General features: G+C 51.5%; 10 protein-coding genes across 10 annotated transcripts; 5 read left to right on the top strand and 5 right to left on the bottom strand.

Annotated features, from left to right (window-relative positions):
• Positions 1-429: 429 nt before the first annotated feature.
• ILS1 (isoleucine--tRNA ligase ILS1) lies at positions 430-4,235 on the top strand (the record flags this gene model as incomplete). The annotated part of the gene is made up of 9 exons (XM_076633701.1): positions 430-654; positions 725-1,145; positions 1,211-1,509; positions 1,572-1,787; positions 1,859-2,176; positions 2,238-2,404; positions 2,471-3,009; positions 3,075-3,478; positions 3,543-4,235. The coding sequence occupies 9 exons, from the start codon at positions 430-432 to the stop codon at positions 4,233-4,235; spliced, it is 3,282 nt and encodes a 1,093-aa protein (XP_076486279.1).
• Positions 4,236-5,079: 844 nt separating this feature from the next.
• JCM6883_002982 (uncharacterized protein) lies at positions 5,080-5,454 on the bottom strand (the record flags this gene model as incomplete). The annotated part of the gene is made up of 1 exon (XM_076633700.1): positions 5,080-5,454. The coding sequence occupies one exon, from the start codon at positions 5,452-5,454 to the stop codon at positions 5,080-5,082; it is 375 nt and encodes a 124-aa protein (XP_076486278.1).
• Positions 5,455-5,801: 347 nt separating this feature from the next.
• Positions 5,802-8,608, bottom strand: JCM6883_002981 (RecQ family ATP-dependent DNA helicase; the record flags this gene model as incomplete). Its single annotated transcript, XM_076633699.1, has 12 exons — positions 5,802-6,173; positions 6,240-6,313; positions 6,373-6,557; positions 6,619-6,837; positions 6,906-6,961; positions 7,019-7,148; positions 7,210-7,831; positions 7,913-7,938; positions 7,997-8,059; positions 8,127-8,314; positions 8,370-8,462; positions 8,540-8,608. 12 exons carry the CDS (start codon positions 8,606-8,608, stop codon positions 5,802-5,804), a joined length of 2,097 nt encoding a protein of 698 aa, XP_076486277.1.
• A 587-nt stretch (positions 8,609-9,195) lies between these two features.
• JCM6883_002980 (ubiquitin family protein) lies at positions 9,196-10,884 on the bottom strand (the record flags this gene model as incomplete). Its single annotated transcript, XM_076633698.1, has 9 exons — positions 9,196-9,304; positions 9,425-9,513; positions 9,583-9,721; positions 9,902-9,990; positions 10,066-10,204; positions 10,319-10,407; positions 10,469-10,607; positions 10,692-10,780; positions 10,849-10,884. The coding sequence occupies 9 exons, from the start codon at positions 10,882-10,884 to the stop codon at positions 9,196-9,198; spliced, it is 918 nt and encodes a 305-aa protein (XP_076486276.1).
• Positions 10,885-13,017: 2,133 nt separating this feature from the next.
• Positions 13,018-14,492, top strand: JCM6883_002979 (uncharacterized protein; the record flags this gene model as incomplete). The annotated part of the gene is made up of 7 exons (XM_076633697.1): positions 13,018-13,071; positions 13,144-13,408; positions 13,470-13,708; positions 13,769-13,828; positions 13,911-14,044; positions 14,106-14,241; positions 14,307-14,492. The coding sequence occupies 7 exons, from the start codon at positions 13,018-13,020 to the stop codon at positions 14,490-14,492; spliced, it is 1,074 nt and encodes a 357-aa protein (XP_076486275.1).
• Positions 14,493-15,068: 576 nt separating this feature from the next.
• JCM6883_002978 (uncharacterized protein) lies at positions 15,069-16,371 on the top strand (the record flags this gene model as incomplete). Its single annotated transcript, XM_076633696.1, has 5 exons — positions 15,069-15,275; positions 15,418-15,546; positions 15,617-15,773; positions 15,830-15,963; positions 16,036-16,371. The coding sequence occupies 5 exons, from the start codon at positions 15,069-15,071 to the stop codon at positions 16,369-16,371; spliced, it is 963 nt and encodes a 320-aa protein (XP_076486274.1).
• Positions 16,372-17,338: 967 nt separating this feature from the next.
• On the bottom strand, positions 17,339-18,122 carry JCM6883_002977 (uncharacterized protein; the record flags this gene model as incomplete). The annotated part of the gene is made up of 4 exons (XM_076633695.1): positions 17,339-17,591; positions 17,710-17,789; positions 17,883-18,023; positions 18,090-18,122. The coding sequence occupies 4 exons, from the start codon at positions 18,120-18,122 to the stop codon at positions 17,339-17,341; spliced, it is 507 nt and encodes a 168-aa protein (XP_076486273.1).
• Positions 18,123-18,493: 371 nt separating this feature from the next.
• Positions 18,494-21,214, top strand: JCM6883_002976 (uncharacterized protein; the record flags this gene model as incomplete). The annotated part of the gene is made up of 6 exons (XM_076633694.1): positions 18,494-18,884; positions 18,956-19,044; positions 19,129-19,187; positions 19,248-19,781; positions 19,848-20,131; positions 20,193-21,214. The coding sequence occupies 6 exons, from the start codon at positions 18,494-18,496 to the stop codon at positions 21,212-21,214; spliced, it is 2,379 nt and encodes a 792-aa protein (XP_076486272.1).
• A 616-nt stretch (positions 21,215-21,830) lies between these two features.
• JCM6883_002975 (uncharacterized protein) lies at positions 21,831-22,438 on the bottom strand (the record flags this gene model as incomplete). The annotated part of the gene is made up of 3 exons (XM_076633693.1): positions 21,831-21,839; positions 21,908-22,111; positions 22,178-22,438. 3 exons carry the CDS (start codon positions 22,436-22,438, stop codon positions 21,831-21,833), a joined length of 474 nt encoding a protein of 157 aa, XP_076486271.1.
• Positions 22,439-25,109: 2,671 nt separating this feature from the next.
• Positions 25,110-25,751, top strand: JCM6883_002974 (uncharacterized protein; the record flags this gene model as incomplete). The annotated part of the gene is made up of 1 exon (XM_076633692.1): positions 25,110-25,751. One exon carries the CDS (start codon positions 25,110-25,112, stop codon positions 25,749-25,751), a length of 642 nt encoding a protein of 213 aa, XP_076486270.1.
• Between the last annotated feature and the right edge of the window lie 58 nt (positions 25,752-25,809).

Raw genomic sequence — 25,809 nt, 5'->3', positions numbered from 1 at the left:
AGCGGGAAGAGGAAAGGAAGCGATTTCGTTTGAGAGGAAGCAGAGCGGAACCGATTCCGAGATGAGTCAGCGAAGCAGTCGAGTCAGGTATCGAAGTACTGGCGGAGCACGAAAGCAGTTTGTAACCACATCGTGAGCCCGCGAGAGTCAACAACTTGAAATTCCACAAGTCGAAGTTTGTTCCTTGTCAGCACACGACTTCGGTTTTCGATCGCTCAACCTATACACAGGCAGAGCAGCTCGAACTTCAAGCCGGCAGTCAGTCTCATCGTCAACCGTGAAGGAGGATAGATCAACTTTTTCTTTTGATCGCTTCATCTCCCAACTCTCAACCCAACTACCCCGCATCGACCCTGACAGCGACGCAAAAAGCTCCAGGTCCACCTCAGCTACCGCCGCACCTCTCCCTCTCCCATCTCTCCCCTCAAGATGCCGGCTTTGAACCCGAACGCACTCTTCCCTGATCACGACCTCAGCAACTCTTTCTCTTTCCCCAAGGAGGAGGAGAAGGTTCTCAACTACTGGAAGGACATTGATGCATTCCAAGAGTCGATCAGACAGTCGGAAGGTCGACCTCAATACTCTTTCTACGATGGACCCCCTTTCGCGACTGGTCTCCCCCATCATGGTCACATCCTCATGGGTACCGTGAAGGTGAGTACCACTTCTCGACTCGCAGATGTAGAGGAGCTCGAATTGAGCTGATGAACTCGTCTTCTTTCAGGATATCGTTACTCGTTTCGCTCACTCGAACGGATTCTACGTCGAACGAAGGTTCGGGTGGGATACCCACGGACTCCCCGTCGAACACGAGATTGACAAAAAGCTCGGAATCACTTCGAAAGCCGACGTGATGGAAATGGGAATCGACAAGTACAACGCCGAATGTCGAGCGATCGTCATGCGATACTCTTCCGAATGGAGGAGGACCGTAGAACGTTTGGGACGATGGATCGACTTCGACAACGATTACAAGACGCTCAATACGAGTTTCATGGAATCGGTTTGGTGGGTTTTCGGTCAATTATGGAAGAAGGATCTCGTTTATCGTGGATTGAAGGTCATGCCTTACACCACCGGATGTACAACCCCTCTGTCGAACTTTGAGGCTGGTCAGGCTTACAAGGATGTTCAAGATCCTGCTGGTGAGTTTCACTGATTTCCCCTTTTCCAGGTTTTCATCGCTAACATTTGACCTCTCTCTCGATAGTCACCGTCGCCTTCAAGCTCGTCTCTGATCCTTCTACTTCCCTTCTCGCCTGGACCACTACCCCTTGGACCCTCCCCACCAATCTCGCCCTTTGCGTTCACCCCGACTTCACCTACATCAAGATCCACGACAACGAACGAGACACCAACTTCATTCTCTGCGACAAACTTCTCTCGACGCTTTACAAAGACGCCGCAAAGGCAAAGAAGGAGAAGAAGTACGAAGTTTTGGAGACTTATAAGGGAAAAGACCTTGTTGGACTCAAATACGAACCTCTTTTCGATTACTTCAAGGAGAAGGTCAGTCTGTTCTTGTGTGCTCTGGTTCGAGGAGAAGAAGCTGATCTATTTCGCACGAGCAGTTCACCGAGCGAGGATTCCGAGTCGTTTCTGACACCTATGTTACCGACACTTCGGGTACCGGTATCGTTCATCAAGCACCCGCATTCGGTGACGACGATCACCGTATCGCTGTTCGTGAGGGTATCGTCGGAAAGGAGGAGATGCCCCCTTGTCCGATCGATGAAAAGGGTATCTACACGGACGAAGTTCCCGATTTCGTTGGTCAATACGTCAAGGTGCGACCTGAGCTGCCTTGATTCGAGTGCTCTTCGCAATTAGCTAACTCTTGCTGTTCGTGACTTGTTAGGAAGCCGACAAGAACATTGTCAAATACCTCAAGAACGCCGGAAAGGTCATCGTCGCTACGACTCTTACTCACTCGTACCCCTTCTGTTGGAGGTCCGGAACTCCTCTCATCTACCGAGCTATCCCCGTCTGGTTCGTCCGAGTTCAAGGTCATCAATCCGAACTCGTCAAGAACAACTCGGAAACTCGATGGGTTCCCGCTTCGGTCGGAGAGAACCGATTCCAAAACTGGTTGGAGAACGCTCGTGACTGGAACGTTTCGAGGAACCGATACTGGGGTACTCCTCTACCGCTTTGGGCTAGTGAAGACTACGAGGAGGTGAGTATCGGGACTTTACCCGCAGCGAAGTCGACTGCTGACCAGACTTCACTCTTTTTAGATCGTCTGTATCTCTTCGATCGAACAACTCGAAGAGCTCTCAGGTGTCAAGGGTATCACCGATCTTCACCGAGACAAGATCGACCACATCACGATCCCGAGTAAGCAAGGCAAAGGAAACCTCAAGCGAGTCGAGGAGGTCTTCGATTGTTGGTTCGAGTCTGGAAGGTAAGCTTCAAGTTTCGTTCGACTCGCTCATTCTCACTCGACATACTGATCATTCTTCGTCTATAGCATGCCCTACGCTCAAGTTCACTACCCCTTCGAGAACAAGGAGAAGTTCGAAAAATCCTTCCCTGCCGATTTCATTTCCGAAGCCATGGATCAAACTCGTGGATGGTTCTACACTCTCCTCGTGCTCTCGTCTCACCTTTTCGGTACCGCTCCTTGGAAGAACCTTATCGTATGCGGTCACGTTCTCGCTGCCGATGGAAAGAAAATGTCGAAATCGCTCAAGAACTACCCCGACCCCAACTTGATCGTCGACCGATACGGTGCCGATGCCCTCCGTCTCTTCTTGATCAACTCTCCCGTCGTTCGAGGCGACTCACTCCGATTCAAGGAGGAAGGTGTTAAAGATGTCGTTTCTCATGTTCTTCTCCCTCTGCTCAATTCGTACCGATTCTTCCTCGGTCAAGCCGCTCTTCTCAAGAAGGATCAAGGTGTGGACTTCAAGTACGATCCCAAGAGTCTCGGAAGCAAGAACGTTATGGACCGATGGATTCTCGCGAGGTGTCAAACCCTTATTCAACTCGTCAAAACCGAGATGGAAGGTGTGTTATCTTCAGGTCTTTCCCGACTCGAATTCATCGCTGACACCTCGCTTTCTTGTTGACAGCTTACCGACTGTACACCGTCGTCGCTCAAATGTTGAACCTTATCGACGAACTCACGAACTGGTACATCCGATTCAACCGACGACGACTCAAGGGAGAGAACGGTCTCGAAGATACTACTCACGCTCTCAACACTCTCTTCGAAACTCTCTTCACCCTCGTCCGAACTCTCTCCGCTTTCACTCCTTTCCTCACCGAAAATATCTACCAAGGACTTCGACCCTTCTTCCCCGCCGACATTTCCGGACTCGGTGTCGGAGACGACGTTCGATCTCTTCACTTCCTTCCTTTCCCTCAAGCTCGCGAAGAGTACTTTGACACAACTATCGAACGTCAAGTTTCTCGTCTTCAAGCTGTCATCGAACTCGGACGAACGACTCGAGAACGTATGGTTGTCCCCCTCAAGGTGCGTTTCTGCTTGCTGGTCGGTCAAGCGAACACTTCACTGACCCTGATTCGTATTCGTGCAGACCCCTCTCGCCGAATTGGTCGTCTTCCACCCTTCGCAAAAGTACCTCGACGACGTCAAGTCTCTTCTTCCGTACGTCGAACAAGAACTCAACGTCAGAACCGTCGTCTTCACCTCGGACGAAGCTCGTTGCGGTATCAAATTCCGAGCCGACGCCGACTACACCGTTCTCGGTCGTAAACTCCGAAAGGATCTCGCTCGCGTCAAGAAGACACTCCCGAATGTCTCGTCGGAAGACGTCAAGGCTTACCTTGAAACTGGCAAGATCACGGTTGACGGTATCGAACTCGCAAAGGGAGATCTCACCGCAACTCGTTACGTCGAACTTCCCACAAAGGTTGAGGGAGGACCTCATTACGAGACGAACACGAACAACGACGTTGTCGTTCTCCTCGACGTTCTCCGACGACCTGAACTCGAACAAGAAGGAGCCGCCCGAGAAGTTATCAACCGAGTTCAACGACTTCGAAAGAAGGCAGGGTTGTTCGCGACCGACGATATCGACGTTTACTACTCTGGATGCTCTGATGAGCTCAAACAGATTATCGAAGGTGGAATGGAAGTCATCAAGAAGGTTCTGAAACGAGCGCCGATGGACAAGAAGGAATTGAAAGCCGAGGGACGAGAGGTCGTCATCGAAGAAGAGCAAGAGATTGGAGAGGACAAGGTTATTCTCACCCTGGTTAGAGCTTAGACAATCACGTATTACCCATTCCTTCTATTCCTCTCTCTCCCTTTGTTCGTTTTTCGCAGCGTAAAAAGAAATCGAAATTTTTGCGATTGAGCAAAGAGTTACGAAGGCACAGCAGAGAGAAGAATCGTAACGTTGCGATCAAAGATCAGGGACAGGGATTAGCACGGATTGATAACAAGGTAACTTCATCAACACCAAGGTCGCTTCAAAAAAGTGAGAGTTTGTTTCTGATCCTCCTCGCGTCCCCAATCCATCGGAATTTCGCATTGACCATCTCGCTCTCCCCACAGAGACCTCTCTAATGCGCCGTACAAACGGCTTTGCTCGTGCTGACACCAATGGTCGTCTGGATAACCCCATTCCGCTTGGGCTGCTCGAAATCCCACCAAATGCATCTCTTTCGATCTAGCCTCGCCGAATCCCACCCCCACGAGTCGAGGAGAATCCAGGCTGGAGGTATCTCGCAGGTAGAGGAAGTTCCCCACGAGGCAAGGCGTCCCGACAAGTTCGAGCTCGTGAAATCGATTCTGGAAACGAAGAGCCTCCGACGCCTGTCTCGATGAAGAGCTTTCAGCGAAACCCTTGCAGCTGTGAGTATTGGAGTATGCTCACGATAGCTGCAAAGTGTGAAGGAGTCATTCGATAACCCTTTGCCTCGCGCACCAAATACTCCTCCAGATTTAACGCCCGACCGCTCTCGACGAGGTCCTCGAGCACGACCCCGACAACCTCCTCGCCAGATGGCAACAGGAATCGATAGAAGCCGTAACAGAGGGGGATATCCGGTTCTGCAAAGATCGAAATGTGAGCTTCAGGATGTTTCTCTTTCTCAACACAGTGGGACTTACCTGTACACCAGCGACTCCCGTTCTTGAAGGTACTCCGCCGATCTCCAATTCCAAGAGTCGGCAATTGGATTCGAAGCATAGCCCTTCCGAGGCGGGAAGAGAGATTGCTGGTAGAGTTTGACGACGACGGGGAAGGTTGAAGATGGATCACCGGCAGGAGAAGCTTGAGCTCTCCAGACCTGCGAGAAGTGATGGGCTCCTGATTGAAGCGCTTCGGTGAGGGTGAGAGTCCATGAGGTGCTTGAGGGGCCGAGTTGAGGATCTACGAGTCGCGCGTGAAGGGGTCGAAGAGGATATGGTGAAGTCGAACGTCCGTGAGGATAGTCTGTCGGCGGTAGTACCCCCTCCTCGAGCGGTGGTCGGAGTCCCATCCACTCAAGTTGATGCCCTCGCTCGAGGGGATCCGCCTCCGCCCAGGTTCGAATCTCCTCAAGTTCCTCGTACTCAGCGCGCGTGGGAGGGTTGATATAGTTCTGAGGGTGTGCTTCTGTCATCTGCGATCGAAAGGAAATGGAAGAAAGGAAAGAAAGGAACGAGAATCGAAGGGGAACGAGTGACGACGACGCTCGGACCCTGTCCGCGGTATTCTGCCGGAACTCTACTCGCGTTAGAGAAAGAGAGAGAGAGACGGAGCGTTGCAGTCCAAGGGTATTCATCGAGAGGGAGGGAATAGAACGGGTAAAAGGTATTCTAGAGAACGATTGAAACAACTCAATTCTCATTTTTTGGATTTTTTCGTCGGAGGTGCAGTTCCTCCTCGATTGGCGGCTCCTCGTTTCTCTCCAGCAGCCGCGGCGGTAGGTTTCTTGTAACCAAGTTGTCCTTTGTTCTTGTGATTGACCTTGGCGCATTCGTCTTCGAAACGGTTGACGAGAGTGTTGAAGTCGCAATCGGAAAGAATCCCGAAGCAGGGCGCGTGTGGGAGTCCGAGAGCGGTTATTCGTGGAGAACGGATGCCGAACGCAACCTTGGCGAGGAGTCGAGAGTCGTCACGGACACCGCAATTTGCGAGGACGAAGTTGAATTGCTTGTCGGTGAAGTCGGACGCCCCGCTCGCTTTGAAGGAGAGAGGCTTCTTGATCAAGCAGTGCTGTATGAAGGGGGCAGAGATTGTCAGGATCAGGTGTACAGACTTCAGAGAGGAGAAGTGCTGTACCGTGCAGTTTTCACATCTTCCATTTGGCACCGAAGTCGTGTCTCCGAAGTACTTGGCGAGAGCGTGAGAGAAACCTGATGGAGACAACGAGAATAAGCTCAGAATTGGTGACGTAAAAGACAGAAAGACTCACACTCGTCTTGACGAATGAAGTCACCAACCCCCTTGAGACGATTGACATCCGCCTCTTCACGTTCGTGCATCTGATCGAAAAGCTTCTTCGCCAACTCTTCGATCTCGTCTTGATCCTTCGGGAGTGCTTTGAGTACTGCATATCGGTTCATGACGTCCGAAACGTTGATTTCGCATTTTCCTTGACTACTCATCGACACTTTATCAACTCGGTTCGGGCGGGCACAAGCTAGAACGAGAGACTCACTATTCCCATTGAGAGATCTGACGAACGACCTCTTGCCTCGTCGTACCGTTCGTTGCAGCAGCGGCGAGAACGTCGACGGTGTACCAAGTTGGACCTTTCTTCCAATTCGCTCGAATAGCTTCGGCAGCCGGCGTCGACTGAGTGAGAATCTCTTGGAACGCTCCGGAGTTTGAAGCGAGAGGTTTCATCTTGTGAGTTGAATAGAAAGGAGTGACGGCGCTGACCAGACGACACGGGATGAGTCGCGGATTTGCGTGAAGATCTCGAAGAAAGGCTAGGCGACTCACCGAATGAGACCAAATTCCAATTCGAGATTGGCGTAGAGAAGCGAGAGAGCGTTTCTCTGCAGGCACTCAGAGTGTCAGTCTCGAAACAGCGTGTGAACAAGAGAGAGACTTACGTCGATATCAAAGTCCCTCGATTGGCGGAAGAGAGCGAAAGATAGAGTGTTATCGGCTGGGTCGATTTGACCTGCAAAGACATCGTGTAGCCATTCTCGCATCGACTTTTCCGAAGGAGTATTTGAGCGACTGTATCAAATAGCTTCAGCACGAGGTGAGAACTCGGGCAGAAAGATGAGACTAAACTCACGCGAAGCCTTCGAGAATGGGGAAGTCTGAACCGGCAGGCATAAGAAGACATTTTGCCGGTAAACCATCTCTTCCAGCTCTGCCAATTTCTTGCGAGTAGTTCTCCAACGTCGTTGGTAGATACGCATGAACGATTCCTCGAATGTTCGCCTTGTCGATTCCCATTCCGAACGCGATCGTCGCCACGACGATTCCTCCTTCTCCGTCGATGAAATCGTCTTGAACCTTTTTACGTTCGTCGGGTTTCATCCCTGCGTGATAGAATGCGACGTTGTTCGTGAACCCTTTCGATTTGAGATCTCCGACGAGGTCTTCCGCTTGACCATGAGTCGTAACGTAGACGATCGCCGAAGCACCTTCACCGAGCGATTTGAGGAATGGAACGAGGACACTAATTTTGTCTTTCTGTTTCGAAACGGGTTGAACGACAAGTTGAAGGTTGCTGCGATAAGCTCCGGTTGAGAAGACTCCATGTTCGAGGTCGACATCGAACCCGTTCTCCTTCGCGCAGATATCGCGGACGACCGAGGGAGTAGCGGTCGCCGTGAGCGTGAGAACTCGTTCCGCCGCAATCTCTTTCGCGAATCGAGCGACCTTGAGGTATTCGGCGCGGAAGGAGGGACCTAGTAGCGATCGAGATGGGATCAGTGATCTGGTACAGACGAGAGTGCCCTGGTTCAGACGAGAGAGGAGGAGAGAGCTACCCCATTCAGAGACACAATGCGCTTCGCTATAGACGAGGAATGGTCAGCACTTCAATTTCAGTACGAATGGGAGGTTGGACGTACTCTACAGCGAGAAGAGCGATCCTCTGGTCGAGGATCATCGAGACGAAGACCTCATTGTTCAACCTTTCGTCAAAAATCGAGTCAATTCGGCGCACCCGATCGGTCCCGCTGGTGAGAGAACAGTCCTCACCTTTCTGGAGCAACGTAAAGAATCTTGAGCACCCCATTCCTCAACTTCGACCTGACCTCGCTCATCTCGTCCGTCGACAAACTCGAATCCATCGAAGCTGCTTCGATTCCCCGTTTCCTGAGCGCTTGAACTTGATCCTTCATGAGCGCGATCAGTGGAGATACGACTAGAGTCAATCCTTCGAGGCACTAGCGGGTCAGATAGGTCAGCTTCGGAGCGCTGAGGGAGAAGCGAGAAACGAACGAGAGCAGGGACCTGAAACGTCAACGATTTTCCTCCTCCAGTGGGCATCAAGCACAGAGCATTCTTTCCATCTACTACGAGTCGATGAATGACCTGTAGACGATCGAGAGCCACGTCAAAACGAGTTCATCAATTAGTGGGATCCGAAGGCGAGAGAGACAGCAGCGTACCTTCTCCTGTTCACCACGGAAGCTTTCGAAGCCGAATGTTTCCTTCAGTACGAGTCTAGCCTGTTCCATGATGTGTCGAGGCTAGAGGGAACAAGTTGAATGACTCGCGAAGAAGTTGAGGGAAGAACGCCCGCCTAAGCCGCTGCGAAACCTGTTCTTGGGCGATCGAGAGTATTAGAGGTGTATTGCGCGTGGTTGAAGCGCGATCGACCTTCGGAGAATGGGAGGAAAGGAAGAAAGTCAAGGCGAGAGTCGGAGGGCTCTCTTCGCAAACCATGCGATTCTGGCTTCGTGCCACTGATCTCGAGCATTGCACACGAATCGTAACTATCGTGACAGCCGGAAGAAGCGCAGATTCGAAGCCAAGCTGGGATCGCGCTCCGAGTCGATTTTGCATTTCGAGGCTTTCTTTCGCATAGTCGTCCCGACTGAGCTGAAGGCCTCCCTCTCGTTCACGCATGTCATCGAGCGAAAACGTAAGTGTCTCTATATCCGGGCTCAGCCCGATCTCTCTGTTCCTAGCGATCCTGAAGTGGAAAAGGTGATCGTTGCAAAAACTAAACACAAAAACGATTCTTCCTCCCATCCCTCGTCATCGACTATCAGGTTCGAGCGTCAGTTGAGACTCATGTAGTAGTCGAGTCTAGACGAACAGCCTAGCAACCACCACGGAGACGAAGAACCAGGTGAAGAGTCGATTCCTTCTGGATGTTGTAGTCGCTCAACGTCCTTCCATCCTCGAGTTGCTTTCCGGCAAAGATGAGACTGAGGGAAGAGAATGGGAGAGACAGGTCAGTACAAGAAACGAGCGAAAGAATAGCGATGATTTGCAAGACCTTCGAATCTTGGCGGGCGAAGAGGGAGGAGAGAGCAGTATCGACTTACCGTTGTTGATCAGGAGGGATTCCCTCTTTGTCTTGAATCTTAGCCTTGACGTTGTCAATCGTGTCAGAAGACTCGACTTCGAGGGTAATCTGTGGATCTCGCGGAAAAATTCAGTTCGGCCTGATTCCACAAACGGTGTGACATCCTTCGCGACCCACGGTTTTTCCGGTCAAAGTCTTGACGAAGATTTGCATTCCTCCACGTAGACGAAGAACCAAGTGAAGGGTCGATTCCTTTTGAATGTTGTAGTCCGAAAGGGTACGTCCATCCTCGAGTTGCTTTCCAGCGAAGATCAATCTAGCAGAAACAAGAAGAAAGTAAAGGTGTCAGGACGCCAAGATCTCGAAAAATAAATCTTCAGACCTCAATTCTCGAAGTAGCTTGCGATTGTCTCGAGAAAGCATCACAATCGCAAGCTCTGGGAGAGCCTGAGACTCCGCAGCGTCGAACAGCCTCGAGAGAGATGCATCAACGTACCGTTGTTGGTCAGGAGGGATTCCCTCTTTGTCCTGAATCTTAGCCTTGACGTTATCGATCGTGTCCGACGATTCTACTTCGAGAGTAATCTGCGAGCAGGTCCGGTTCGCATCAGCGATCTCTTCGAGACAGGCGACAGATCCGAATCGGAGACAATTGCTCACGGTTTTTCCCGTGAGAGTTTTCACGAAAATCTGCATTCCTCCTCGGAGACGAAGGACGAGATGGAGAGTCGACTCTTTCTGAATGTTGTAGTCACTGAGAGTACGACCATCTTCAAGTTGCTTTCCGGCGAAAATGAGACTAGATGAGAGAAAGATGGGAGAAAGGGTCAGCGAATGAAACGGACAAAAACAGTCCGTTTTATGACTCGTCCCGTCTCTTCGGGCCAAACAAAGGGGAGGATTGACGACTCACCGTTGTTGATCAGGAGGGATACCTTCCTTGTCTTGAATCTTAGCCTTGACGTTGTCAATCGTGTCAGAAGATTCAACTTCGAGGGTAATCTATGAGCGCAATCGAACGCATCAGTTCCGCCTGGATCCACAGACTCAATTGTCGACTCACGGTCTTTCCAGTCAACGTCTTGACGAAGATTTGCATTCCTCCTCGGAGACGAAGGACCAAGTGAAGGGTCGATTCCTTTTGAATGTTGTAGTCCGAAAGGGTACGTCCGTCCTCGAGCTGCTTTCCAGCGAAGATCAATCTGAACGTGGGCCCAGAAAGAAGCAGAAAAGCGAGTCAGCAAAGGCGAGAGAAACGAGAACAATCGTCGAAATTCAAAACTTACCGTTGTTGGTCGGGAGGAATTCCTTCCTTGTCTTGAATTTTCGCTTTGACATTGTCGATAGTGTCGGAGGACTCGACTTCGAGAGTGATCTACTCGCGAAGTAAAGGTCGAGTAAGTTGAGTGAGTTGAGTGACGAAGAGAGGGAGGCGGTGCTTACGGTCTTTCCGGTGAGGGTCTTGACGAAGATTTGCATAGTTGTATCGAGTACGTGAGTGGCGGGTGTACTGTAAGGGATGAGCGAAAGGGGACACGATGAGTCAGCGAACAAATAACATTGGATGAACGGGAGGGCGCGAGCGAATCGACCCTGACAGAGCGTGCGATAAGGTGAGTGGATACTTACGATGTACTGTAGAGCGGCGAGCGGGGTCAATGAGAGGTGGATCGGGAAGTGACGGAGAGGGAGGCGATCGGAGGGAGGGAGTGGTGACGCGGAGGCGGTGAAAGGAGGAGGGAGGAAGCAACGGAGCTGTCAGCGGGTTGAGCCAGTGAAGAAGAGCATGTTGAGGAACTCACGGAGTGTGGAAGCGAGAAAGGTGGTGAAGGGAGAGAGTGAGAAAGGGAAACTCGCTCGAGTGGGAAATCGACTCACTTTCTCAAGGCCTCGACTCCTGAACGGACCTCCCATATCCCTCGCGACTTCCCTCATCTGTATCTGGAGACTGAGGAAGATGCCTCCCTACGACTGCTGACCTCAGTCTGCCTACTTCTGACCGCCACATCGGGAGACTCCTTTCTGAAGGTCGCTCTTATCTCCTCGTCAACATCGAAGACCAAGCATCAAACCAACCGTCCCACAAGAGGCTTGTTGAGGGAGGGACTGTGAAGGACAGTACCAGTCGTGAGGTAATCTGCACCAGCTCTCGTTCGAAGAGATTCGCTGAGTCCTTTCCGTTCATTCAGATTGCCCTCGAAGCGCTCTCTCACCTCGTTCTCTTGATCCCGTTCCGTGTACTGTAAGCTACTCACAGATTCCAGTCTATCATCAGTAAACGTCCGAATCGAGGTGTGCGTTGTCTTCCTTGACGAAAGAGCTTTGAGCTCGAGTCTTGTGAAACAGCTTCGCAGACACTGTACACCTCTTCTGTCGGTCCTTGAGACTCCAGCCAGTCCTCGAGATTGGAGTGCCGACCCCTATCTGTCACCAGACCTATGGAACCACGGAAACGAGCCAAGACTCGACATTTTCGTTTTTCGATCACAGAGGCTCGTTCTTCTCGCAAATAGCCCGCCAAGCTCTCGACGATATCCTTGGCTAACAGATCAAGCCGTAAGCGCTTCATCAACTCTTTCTGCTCTTCTCTCTTTCCTCCTCCCTCTCAAAATCGCTTTCGAGCTCAAGAACTCGCTCCTCGATATCTCCGCCGATGCTAACGACTCAGTCACGCTTCTCTCGATCGACTGGTCAAGTGATACGGAACTCGTGGCCATAATCCGCCGTTTTGTCGCCAAATCCCTTTCCCATTCACGGAGCTTTCGAGCCAAATAGACGAACAAGGAACCGATCGTTCACGACTCGTGGCTCAGGTGTCGCACGACGAGGAGGAGATCCCCCACCGACCGATCGAACTTCAAGCGAAGCGAAGCGTGAACGAAGCCGACAGCGATTGCGACTCGCAAGTTGAACAGATCGGACTTTAGTACGAAATGAGTTGGGAGTATTTGAGTTTACCCAGGGACTTGAAGGGGACTTATTTCCGCCGTCAAAGAGCGAGACTCGTAAGCAACCTCTCGTCGGAGTGTCGATTCGTGTTCGAGGAGATTGACAGTCAATTCGTCCGGAATTCTGAAAGAAACTCGGTCCGTGTGTTCCGCATGGAACGCAATCTCGTCAGCTGGTCTCGCTTTCCGACGCTCTGACGCTCCTGCAGCTTGCAGTCCGGATGAATGGTTTCGAATGTCGGTGGATGATGAGGATTGCGAAAGTCTGAGCACGGTCGGGCTGATTCGATTCCCTCGGTAAGTTGATCTATTTCTCTCTCTCGCGTGATACGAGGCCCTCTGCTGCTTTTCACGTGTCTTTACGTGCACAAGCTGACGAAGCGTTCGACTTTGAAAAGGCTGAAATTGGATTTCGCGTTCGAACAAACCGGAGTTCTTCCCGCTTTCCCTTCAAGTTTTGACCTATTTTTGGTCTAACGCGAGGTAACCTTTGCGGGGCCCGGCTAGATTCGAGTCCTATCCCCCGAAAGAACGATCATTATCCCCCGCCAGGCCGTCGCTGTCCACCCCACCAGCGCTCTTCGAGTTTCCTCTCTCCTTCTTGCGCTCTCTCTCCCCTTCATTTCTCACTCCTTCACACCGACTCGCCCTCTTCTCCTTCACTATGCAAGCTCAACGCGATCACCTTAACCGAAATGCCGGAGACGTCGAAATCGGAGTGAGTTTTTCTTTTTGTTCGTTTCCATTCGCGTTGTTCATTGTACTGATTCGATGTTGTACTCTCGATCAGGTTGCCGATATTCTACGCTCGGAACAAGCAGGAGCAGCAGGACACCAAGCCGCTCATTTACCTTCGCCTCCTCGATGGCTCACAACATGGGAACGAAGACGACCTCCTCTCCTCGTCGAGTGCTTCGCTGAATTCCTCGGTGTCGGGATGTACGTATTCTGTGGAGTTGGAGCGAGTGCTACCCTCTTGATCACGACGGCCGCGAAGGAGACTGGATTTGGTTCGCTTCTTACTATCGGTTTCGCTTACGCTCTCGGTATCGCCTGTAAGCTTGCTTTTCCTTCCTCTCTCTCTCACTACTCTCTCTGACACTCCTCTGAGGATAGTCGCTATCGTCTGCTGTGCCGGAACCTCTGGAGGTCATCTTTCCCCTTCTTTCACGATCGCCTTTTGCCTTTTCAAAGGTTTTCCTGTTAGAAAGGTGCCCTTCTACATTGGGGCTCAACTGTGCGGAGGATTTTGTGGTGCACTAGTGGTCGCGGGGATCTTCCACCAACAACTGGCTCAAGTTACGGATGGCATGCGAGCTCTAGGACTCGAAGATGCGATTTTCTCGGCTCAAGGTGTATGTTTCCCTCTCTACGACCTCGACTGGCTTTGTGCTGACGCTCTATGGACCCTGTAGCCCGCTGGTCTCTTCGGTCTCATGCCTGGAACCGGTCAAGAACTCAGATGGGCTTTCTTCGTAAGTTGCCGCTTTCCTTCGTAGTTTTCCCTTCAGACACTCTAGCAATGTGTACTGACGTGATTGATCGACTGTCCATCAGAACGAGTTCATCGGCAACACTTTCCTCGCCATCCTCGTCTTCTCCGTTCTCGACGCTTGCAACTTCTTCGTTTCGCTTTCGACTGCTCCTTTCGTTATCGGAATGGGTTACGCTGTCATCATCTGGGCATTCTCGTTAGTCTCGGATCTCCATACCAGTCGAACCAGTGACTGACAGATTGTCGTTGCGAAATAGCATCAACTCGGTCGCACTTAACGCCTCTCGTGATATCGGAGGACGTATGGCTTGCGCCGTCGTTTACGGTTCCAAGTGCTTCACTGCTTACCCTGGATACACTGCGATCGCCGCTCTCACAACTTTCCCCGCTACCGTGAGTTCCCTCCTGCATTTCTGTTTTCTCGGTCTGAGATTGACCTAAACTTTTGCATTCTGCAGCTATTCGGTGTCGCCATCCAAACCCTCCTACTCTCCGACTCTGCTCGTATGATCGTCAACGCTCCTCCTTCCCACGCTGCCGAAGTCGATGCGATCAACGAATCTCGCGGTTTCCAAGTTCCTTCTCGAGCCGTCACTCGTGAATCAGTCTTCAACAACCCGCACGCCGAGAAGGGATCCCTCTGAAGCGAGTAACCATCGGCGTCGTGTCTCTTTCTCAGGTTCTGTACGAAGTAGTTAATTCTCTCTTGAATAATCTCTTTCACCTTGTCGTATCCTTCTTTCTGTCCCCTCTTCTCGGTTGATTTGTCGTCTCTCTTAGTCTTTATCGGGCATGCTTTCATTGGAACAAAACAGCTACTACCCTCATCAGCTCATCCGAGTCTGTGCTCAAGTTTTGCGAAAGAGAGTCTGGTTGCATCAAAGTTCAGCGCTTTCGAGAGAAGAGCTTGGATCGCTCGAGAGAACCTCGGAGAATCGATTAGAAAACCTTTCAACTTGAACCGGGAAAAACAGTTGATGACACAATCGATGCGTGGAGCTCAGCGCTCAGCTTAGAAATCTCCCAGCTCTCGGAGAAGAACTTCTATCTCTTGCTCTTCCTCTCTCTCCAATCTCCTCGCACTTCTCACGCGCAACTCTACTAGCACACAGTGAGTACCTCGGCCCTTCCAACAGCTCGATAAGCTCAATCTGAGTGTGCTGACTTGATCATTTCTCTTGATCTCCTTTCCCCTATCTCCCTCTCTACAGCTCCTCAAAATGTCTACCAAACCTACTCTCTTCATCGTTGGTACCGGATTCATCGGTGGAACCTTGTTGACGTCCCTCCTCGAAGAAGGAAAATACGAGATTGCTGCTCTCTCGCGAGATGAAGCCAAGGCGAACAAGTTGAAGGAATTGGGAGTCCGACCCGTCATGGGTTCGTTGGATAGTGAGGTGTTGGTTGAGGAATCCGCGAAAGCCGACGTGAGTCAGACCTTTTTGGAGCTTCGTCCGCGATTCCGAGTTGGAGGAATATGTTCCTCCACGATCCGCAGACCGCCTCAGGGCGTTGGCAAACACCGTACACGCTACTGTTCGGAGACTGACGAACCTCGACGTCTGCTAGATCATCATTCACGCCGCTACTGCCGATGACCAACCCTCCGTCAAATCGATTTTGAAAGGTCTCTCTCAACGCCCCAAGGACAAGAGCCCTGCGATCTACATCCACACTTCCGGAACTGGTATCCTTACCGTACGTTCAACCTCGGAAATTCTTCTTCTCTCGCTTTGATGAACTGACGCTCAAAGCTTTCCTCGAAAAGGTCCCTCTCCACCCCGAGTCTATCTACTTCTCGGATGAGAACCCTGAACAATTCGACAATTTGGTCCCCGACCACGCTCCTCACCGAGACGTCGACCTTTTGATCAAGAAAGCGGTCGAGGATGGTAAACTCAACGCGAAAATCTCAATCATGCTTCGTGAGTCCTTTCCTCCCTTCTTCCTGATTGAGTTCGCTGACCGTGTTGGGATATAGCTCCTTGCATCTACGGACGAGGAACCGGACCTTTCAACAAGATCTCGATCCAAATCCCTCGTTGGATTCGTCGTTCGATCGAAGAGAAGCACGTCACTCAATACGGTCCCGAACGTTGGTGGAACAACATTCACGTGCGTCTCTTTCTTCCTTGCTTCTCACTTCGCTATGAGTCTGTGGCTCACTCTCCCCGTTCACGCGCGTAGGTCGAGAACCTCATCGACGGATACCTCGTCCTCCTCCATCAGATCGAAAAGACCGACTCTGCTCCTCCTCTCTACGTATTCTGCGAAACCGGTGAACACCAATGGGGTACGATCGGCGAGATCATTCACAAGGAACTTTCGGCGAAGAAGTTGGTCGATTCGGAACCTCAAGCTACGGATGCCGAGGATACGATCTGTCAAACGGGGACTCAATCGAGGGCCCATGCGGATTTGTTGAGGAAGTGGGGATGGAAGGGAGATAGGGTTAAGCAGACTATTGAGGAGTCAACGGTTGAGGATATCGAGTACATCCTCGAGGAGGAGAAGAAGAACTAGAGAGAACAACTCGCCGTCTCGAAAAGTGAGGGTTTGTAGATAGACTCGTTCCTCGACATCTCGACATGAGCAGAAAAGAAGCAGATAGAAAGAAGACAAAAGTAATTCAGTACTGTTTTTACTCGCAACTCAACAAAGACTTCGAGTGAGCTTCTAATGTTGGAGACCGTCTCTTTGTGGGCGACTCACCTATCTGCGAGCGATCGATTAATCGTGAGCCAATTCTCGAGAGTGAGCTTGTCTCGAGTTTCGAGCTCGGACTGTCTGCTCACCATCACGTTCGCGATTGTTCGCCGTGTTCCACAGCACCGGCGTCCCAAGATACTGTATTACCAAGGGCGGCACAAAGGCTTCTACGTACTACCACAGCAGAAAGCATTGACAAACCGAAGAGTGAAGATCTCTGACGATCTCTTTCGAGCCCTCCTCAAAATTCCCAGTCATCCGCTGGTCAACTTTCCACCCTCTGCCATTTCTGTCCGCTGGACTTGTTAACCAGCGGGTTCGTCGGGAATTTCGGAAAGGGCGAAGAGGGAGCCCCCCTCTTTTCTTTTTCTTGAAATTCAGATTCTTCTTGATCTGCGAGACTGCGTCGGACCTTTTGTACTGTACGGTAGACGAGAGTATATAGATCAGGCGGCTCACAGCGTCAGTCAAGCAAGAAGTGAATCGGACTAGAGCCGAGTCGAAGCAAGATCGAGCGAGAAAAAAAGTCCGAGCTTTCTTGAGACTCTCAAGAGATCGTCGGTCGACGACGAGGAACGGTAAAGACGACAAAACTTTGACGATTACGAACAGTCCAACCTGAGGTAATAACACTAACTGATAACAAGCCTTCCTTCTTTCCTTCACTCAACAACTTCATTCCCCTCTTCGTCCTCTAACTTCCTACGTTTCCCACTCTTCGGTTTATACTCTACCAAATCCTCCTCCCTCTCCTCTTCTTCCTCCTCATCACTTTCTTCCCTCATAGATCTCGTCGTTCGATTTCCTCGACCTGAGACTCTTTTTTGAGGGAGTTTCGTACTTCTGCCGCGGCCACGGGGACGTCCTCTTCCTCTTCCACGACCTCGACCTCGACCTCGACGAGCTGGAGGTGGACTTTCGTGACGAATAGGTTCTTCTTCTTCATCTGCTGCTGAGGAGGAGGTGGGTTGGGCAAGAACGTGAGAGTGTTGTGGGATTTCTTGATCCGCTGGAAGAAGTTTCGAATTGACAATCTACGAACGAATACTCCGTCAAATCGAGAACCTTTCCGGGAGAAGAAAAGGAGCCAGAGTCGACTGACGCAAAGGTTCGCGGTGAATGAAACTGGAAGACTGATTTCTTTCGTCTGACCCGTTCTCCATCGTTGAATGATCCGGTACTTCTACGGATACTTTCAATTTCGTCGAAATCGTCCATCCTAGATTCCCAGTCTGTCGTAATCAAGTACAAGACACTCCAATCGTCAGCTCTCTCGAGATAGAGAGAGAGGAAAGGAGAGGAGTGTCGAGAACTTGATGACGGACCGAGAATTGTTTGAATTCCAAAGGGAGTTCGTTCGTCGTTTCGGAATCTCTGACGGTGATTTGATGCTGTTCGGATAAGACGATTTTACGTTGTACTAATTGAGCGGCAGAGAACAAGTCGGATTGAGACAGTCCCGATAACTGATCCAATCTCACTGACGAGTGAGTGACGTGTTGGAGTGGGAGCAGAGGATGAAGGGAACGTACATTCATAGAATCTGGAATTGGCTGTGAGGGCATACTGTATCTAATCAGAAGACGAGGCGACAGAGCGAGAGGCTGCAAGAGAGGAGAGAGAAGGGGAGAGAGCAAACAAGGGGAAGGGTCCTGAGCGGGTCGCAGTCAGCTGAATCGGATCCGGAGAAGGGCCTGAGCGTATAGAGCTTGTCATTGGTGGAACTCGGTGTGAATGGTCGAGATGAAGAAAGAGAGCGAATCGGAACTTTCTCCCTCCTCTTTCCTACACCAACTCGCCGTCTACGACAATCACTACAACAGACTACTAGCACACCTCACTGCCCTTCACTGCAGCCGGCCGCCTAAGCAGAGCGCTCTCTCGGTGGTTTGATTCGCTTCCCCGCTTACCATCTCCCCTCTCTCGACACGCAGTAATGAACTCGAAGAAACCCACCTCGAAATCCTCCTCTACCTCCAAGAAAGCGACGGCACCGATCTCCACTTCCACCTCCTCAGGAAACCCAAAGAAACGTGCTCCCTCAACCGCCGAAGAATCGAGCAGCTCGAAACGTGCCAAACGATCAGTCACCACCACAACCGGACGCAAGAGTCTCCGGGAAGAAGAACTAGGAGTTGGGGGGGAATTAGGGACGGAGGATGAAGAACCGGATCAAGAAGACGAGGAAGAGGATCAACTTTCGGATACTGGAGCAGAGGACGAGAAGAAACGAACAGGAGCGGGAGAGGACGAAGATGAGGAGGAAGAGGATGAGGATGAGGATGGAGGAGATGGGGGAGTGACGAGATGCGTTTGTGGAGATGATAGTAAATTCACTTTCTCCCCTCTCTCTTTCTGGGTGGAGTGGAAGAATGCTGACTAGAGTGAGTGGGAACAGATGAGGAAATGTCTAGTGGATTGATGATTCAGTGTGATACTTGCAAATGCTGGCAACATGGTCCTTGTGTCGGATTATGGGAAGAAAAAGTAAGAAACTCACTTCCCTCTCCACCTCTCTCTCTCTCTCTCTCGAGCCGCAGTATCCGAACTGACGGCGGGTGTGTCGTATAGCAATGCCCAAATCGATACTTTTGCGAGTTATGTAAACCTCACTTGCACGGTCCTGGAGGGTAAATCAATTTCTTTCTCTCTCTCTCTCTTTCTCGAGACTGATTCGTTTTCGTTTCCAGATTGCTACGTAAAGCCTCTCGCGGTAAATCCGCCGGTGCTTCGAGCTCCACCACCACCGCTGCCGCATCAACTTCCAACCCAAACTCCGCCCATACTTCAAACCCCTCAGCAGCCTTCGCCGGTCGTCGTCAAACCCGATCCCCTTCCCTCTCTACGAAACCCCTCCCCGCTCACTCCCATAGCCCTCCTCCTAGCTCGACCTCGACTACGAGTAAACCTAAACCTTCCGCACCAGCGAAAAAGAGATCAACGATGAATTCCCGAGATGCGGCATACGACGATGCGATCGCTTTGAGTATCTTGGAAGCTGGTGGAGCAGCTAAGAGGGATAAATTGGAGGGGAGGAGTCAGAGGGGAGAGAGTGACGATGAGGGGAGTGAAAGTGAGGTTGAGAAGAAGGAGAAGGAGAAAGAAAAGGAAAAGGAGAAGGAGAAGAAGGGAGGGAAAGGGAGAGCGGGGAGTTCGGGAGCGAGTGGAACGACGACGGGGAAGGGAAAGAAAGCGACTAGTGCAGGAGTGAGTGGTGCGAAAGGGTTAGTCTTGAGACGAGGTTTTAGGTCTCCGAAAGAGTTGCTGATGCCTTGTTCTGAGACTGACAGGAAAGCGACCACGAGTAGTAAAGGGAAATCGAAATCGACCGACACGTCTACTGAACAATCGACGTCAACTCTCGTGGTACCGAAGATCGAAACATTGGCGGAATCGCAAGATGAGGAAGATGAACGAGAATCTTCGACGACGGATCGACGGAAGAAGAACATCTCGCCTGAGCTGGGAGGAGAGACTAAGGATGTCGAAAAGGACAGAGACGGGGATGACGAGGATGAAGTGATGGGAGATGTTGGAGAGACTGGTGCGGAAGATCAAGAAACGGAAGATCAAGGTCAGTTTTCGCTTTACTCACCCCCTCTCGCTCTCTGTGACTGATCATCGCTCTATGTCAGTAGCGGAAGCATCTCCACCTCCTACTTCTCTCCCTCCTCCTCCCGTTCCAACCGTCACTCATCGAGCGAAACATCCGAATCAATACACCTATCGACCCAAGAACGGACAAGCTTCCTCCACCTCTTCTACCTCCGCCGCAGCAAAGCGAGGATCTCCGACGAAACCGTCTACTTCTTCTTCAACGTCGACCGCGGCGAAACCTTCCACTTCGACCTCGACTGCGAAATCCGCAACGAGTAAAGACAAATCCTCTACCTCTACCTCCGCCTCGGCAACGACGACGACCACGACGGTACCTACGATTGTATTAGGAGAGAAAGAACGCGAGAAACTTCAATGGGCCGCCGAACTCGGAATTCATCTCAGTTGGTCAATTCCTGAACACTTGAAACATCTGTCTCATCTCCTCCCATCTCCTTTACCCGAACCTATCAACGTACCTACCTCGACGACTCATTCGGTCTCCTCGTCTGGCGGTAGAGGAGGAGGAGGAGGGGCAACCGGAGGAGAAGGAAACGCAGGAACGTTGTATCAAGAATATCAAGATCAATTCATCCAAGCCACTTCGAACGTCGTCTCCTCTTCCTCGACTTCGACTTCCGATTCGACCTCGGACTTGTTCTCGACTCATTACGAACCACCAACGAAAGTGAGGTTCCCGGGAAAAAGGGTCACGATGCCGGAAATGAAGAAACGGGTGAGAAGTTTGGTCGAGTATTTAGAGAGGGTTCGACAAGAAGTTTCGGATCGCGAGAAGAAGGACGAGGTGTTGAGGAGAGCTATAGAGGCGAATCGATCGAGAACTACGGCAGGATCTGGTTCGGGAGCAGGTTCGGGAACGTCATCGGGATCGAGTGGGAATGCGAGTAAAGAAACGAGTCCACCTCCTCCTCTTCTTCCATCAACAAGTACCACGACGACGACGGTGATGGGTACTTCAGCGATCTCGGAGAATACGTTGTCGTTTATGGAAGGACTGTCGAGGGATTTGGTCATGTTTAGGGAAAGGTTTGATTCGTGAGAATAAAACCAAGTCTACTTCTCCCCTCTCCGGTTTCTGGTCTCGCGCTGAGAGCGCAATGCGCTGACTCGACGAGTCATGCAATCGTTCGAGGAATTGCGACGGAAGAGTCTGGCTTAGCCGGCGTTTTTCGAAGCGAGACAAAACTGGGGGAGGTTTTCAAGGCAAGGAATCGAGCACAAATGAAAGAGGGTAACGAGAGAATCCAAAGAAGAGAGGATAAAAGGAAGGGGATGGACGGTAGTAAGATAATGGACGCGAGAGGATAAAGGAGGATTTCGCAAGGGGAACTAGATTTAGATCGCGAGTCCATAGATTTGACTCTTGCGAAGCGAGATTTGACCACGATGACCAAGGGCGTAATGTGTTCTCGAACTACTTGAAGCGGTGCGGCGGTCCCGTCCCGATGGCAGATTGTTGAGCAAGTTCCACGGCCTGTAGCGAGCGAGAGCGGCAGGAAGTTCCATTCGTCCGGGGTGGCTTGCGCGAACTGCTCGATCTGAGTGTCCCAAAGAGACTATAGAGATAGCTCGGAGATAGTGCTGATTAGCTCTCAGAAAGAGAAGGAAGGCGAGGGAACCGGTCGTAGCTCACCGGATTCGCTTGAACCGATCTTTTAAGCTCCCTGATCGATCCAACGAGGCTGTTCACATCGCTTTGAGACGTGATCCTTGGGTTGAGCGAAGCACGTACGACGTCGTCTGCTCCCGTGTCCAGTGCGAAAGCTGCTGTAGCGATGAACTTGTAGAGGTCCAACGCTTGATTGAGCCACGGGCAACCTTGTACGGGTCGAATTTCGTTGAGTACGGCTTTCAAACGTTGTTCCCAGTCTTTTCGATCGTTGTTGCTCATCATATCGGCGCGAATCGAGGCGGCGGTAGGTAATCGATCAGCGTTCTGCGAGTGAAAACAGCAAAGTCAGTAGCTGAAAGTTGATGTGAATGAAGGATTGGCCGGTCGTACCGTCCACTCCCCGCAGGCTACAGAGAAGCGAATGTGGTCGAGTGCTTGGCGAACGAAGTCTGCCGACTCATCTGCACGTCGACGGAACATCGTCTGACAATTTTCGAGAGAGAAGACTCGGACCATCCCGTCTTCCCAGTGACTGGTCTTCACGGTATCGAAACCCTTCTCGTTTGCAAGCCTGACGATGGAACGAGTCTTTGCCTTGATGTCGTCGAAGGCCTCTTGGGCTTCGCGTTCAACTTCGCGTCGACGGGGCATCGGAGGAGGGAGGAAGGGAGAGGAGACGGAGACGGAGACGGGGAGGAGAGAGAAGAGGAAGACAAAGCGAGGGAGGGAAGAGAAAGAGACGGGGAGGGGGGTCGAACCTGGAAACTCGCGGACTCACGGACTCACAAGAAGGGGCGCAAGCTTAGGGGGACGAGGTTCGGGCTTGGTTCGTCAAGATGACCACGTGGGGTAAGAGTGAGTGGATCGAGCTGGTGAGCCTAAAGAAGGTGAGCTCTGTCCATTCAAGCAGAAACGATTTTCTTCGCTTCAGATTCACTCACACAAGAACTCGAGACGAATGGACAGAGGGAGCTTCAGGTCTCAATGCTCGAGAACCCTATGGTAAAGAGGTAGACGATTTGAGCCTCATTGAGCCAGACGGCTGCCCACTCTGTTGTCGTTGGCTGCAAATTAGAATTCTCAGGGCATCAGAGCGAGTGTGAGGACGCGATTCATCAGCAGAGAGTACTGCTATGAACTACCTGACATCAAGTGCATGAGTCAGCGTGCTCAAACTGGGAGATAGAACGAAGAAAACAAGAGTGCGATTTCGGAACTCACTCAGCTCAGGTCACGGTGCCAGATCCTTACTTCTTGAGGGTCCGGCCGACGCTCTGCATCATGTATCGCTGCAAAGATTGGTACATTTCGAGCAAGTTCCCTGAGATGTCGGAGAGGTTGAGCGAAGATGCTGAAGAGATGATTGTGGGATCGCTCGCGCGCCTGGTCGAGGTACGTAGACATCTAGAGCCCCGAGCGATGACTTGCAGTGCGTACTAAGCAAGTCGAAGCAGAGGGGGTGAATGGAAGGGAGTCAAGAGAGGACTCGAGGAGATTAGGGTATTTCACTTCGACCAGATCGTCTTACACCTCGGATCCGCGCAGCCGATCACTCGAACAAATCTAGGAACTCGACTATACTTGCTACAGCGATTCCGAATCGATTCGGAGGAGAGGGGTCTTCATCAAAGAAACACCTTCCGAGTTCATCTCCTCGTCTCTACCGATCACATGGCGAGGAAGAATTGGCACGAGATGGATCAGAAGAACCACTTAGGCAATACCCGCTCTATCAGACATCGGGGGAAACGATGGATCCAAGGACTCTTGAGATCTCATGATGAACGAGCCTTGCGGCTGGACCGAGCAAGCAGAGTACGATCCTCAAGGAGGGCGATGAATCGCAGAAGTGTGCACCAGCGACGGAACGGGCCCGACTGATTGCTCTGTGTGACGATTCTACGCAACCGTCTCTCTGCTCCGAACAATCGAGTGGAGCCGCTCTGTGGTGACAACGCAGTGATCAATTAGATCTTCTACTGCTCGGGTCTGACTCAGTACCTCTACCTCTGGATTTCGCTTCTTCTGGTTTAGTTTAAGTTGGAGCGCTCGAGTCGATCTGCACGCAACACCGGTTCAAACAGCCGTTACGCCTTGTAGTCATTGCACAGTCTCTGTGAGTCTACTCACTTTCATTCCCTGACGAGAAAACAATCTAACGTTGAGTCGATTCCGTGACAAGTCAGCTCAAACTCGAGGCTCCCGCGACTTTGCCGGCTCGTATTTGGTCCCTGGCTCCATCATGACATCCATGTTCTTGATAACAGCTACCTCTCCCTGAGCTGAGGCCGGTGTCGACACCATCGCCGCCTCGATACTGCGACTTTGCAGTCAGTTTCCCGCTCGTTTCGCAACTCGACACCCGAACTCTGGCAATCGATCGAGTCACATTCCTCTTAGCGTGATCAGACGGTGGAGTAAAAGGTGAGCCTGAGTCTCCCGTGCACGGTGGTAATTTCTCACTCGTTCTCGACTTCCATTTCGCTTACGTCGTAATCCTCGACCACACAGCTCACTGCGCTGGATCTACCTCACTTTGGCCAATGCACAGATGGACGTCTGACGCTCGCACGCTAGGCTGAGCGCACGAAGACAAAGGAACGTACGGAAAGACGGGTCGAAGGAACGAAAAGCAGGTTTTGTGAGTTGCTCTCTGCTGCTTCCTCTGCTGCCAGACTTGCCTGTGACCGATTCAAGCTGACGCTCCTAGAAGAGCCCTTCGAAGCCGTAGGTTGACTGCAACGATCGAAGGGGAACAAAGCATGGTCGAACCGACCTCTCCCAGCTTTTTCTCGACGTCTTGAATCCGTTTCTCCCGGCTCTTCTCGCCTCTGTGTTAGTGTGAAGCTCTCTACCGCACGATATCGTATAACTGGGTCAGACACGAAGAGATGAAGTCGGTGATACCTCGCACCGCCGCCTTTTCGCTTCAAAGTGGGTCTTCTACCTCTTCTCGTATCGCTATCCCTCCGGTTTCTTCAGTCTACTGACGTACGGGTATTACTCTAGTACACGATGCTGATTGTGGATGCGCAGGAGGCGAGGATGAGGTTAGTGATACGGTCGCACCGGGAATCTTTGAATTTTGAGGAAACGCTTGGATCTCTTTTTCTCCCCTCTCTCTGACTCGCCTTTCATCGCCTGCCACCGAATGACTTGAGGTCGACTCTCTCCCTTTCCTCTCTCTCTTCTCTCCTCAACACTTCTCCCTCCTACTTCCTTTCACTTCACTTCACTCCTTTTCCCCCTCTTCTGTGAGGCATTCCCTCCCTCTCTGCTTCCCGTCGTTTGAGCTGACCATGATTTTACCCCGAAGCAGACGATGCTCTTCTCGAAATCACTCCTCTCGTTCTCCTTACTCCTCCCCGCCGCTCTCGCTCTCACCGTCCCTGGAGGTTCTTCCCTTCCTCCTTCGAACGAAGCTCTCCCTCTCGAACAACGCTCGACGACTCCTCCTGCTTCAACTTCTCCCGATCCCTCTTCCTCGATCGGAAGAAATGAACAACAACCCTCTTCCTCGTCGTTGAACTCTCGTCTCTCGAAACGTGATCCGTTCTTCGGAGGATTCGGTGATTTCGGCGATTTCGACTTCTTCTGGAAACGTCAAGCTCTCGACGATCTCGACTCTGAATCTCTCGATGCCGACTCTCTCGACGAATCTTCCTCCTCGACTCTTGCGAAACGTCAATTCTGGGGAGATTTCGACTTGTGGGATATCGGATTCTGGAAACGTCACCTTGAAGAGCAAGAGCAAGAGCAAGAACAAGCGCAACAAGGTCACGCCGCCGACGTCGACTCGAACTCGAACTCGTACTCGCACGAGGAGAACAAGTTGTCGAAACGTCAATTCGGAGGAGGATACGGAGGAGGATTCGGTCGAGGCGGAGGATGGGGATACGGTCGCGGTTGGGGCTACGGTCGTGGCTGGGGATGGGGTCGCGGAGGAGGATGGGGACACTCGTAAAATTCTGGTCTCGCTTCCCTTAAATTTTTCGCTGTAAAGATGCGTCTTCTCCTCGTCT

Source organism: Sporobolomyces salmoneus, assembly GCF_050403485.1.
Source record: "Sporobolomyces salmoneus JCM6883 DNA, S_salmoneus_JCM6883_v1_ctg43, whole genome shotgun sequence".
Taxonomy (NCBI): domain Eukaryota; kingdom Fungi; phylum Basidiomycota; class Microbotryomycetes; order Sporidiobolales; family Sporidiobolaceae; genus Sporobolomyces; species Sporobolomyces salmoneus.
Note: the sequence above shows the minus strand (reverse complement) of the source record. Positions and strands in the feature narration are given on the sequence as shown.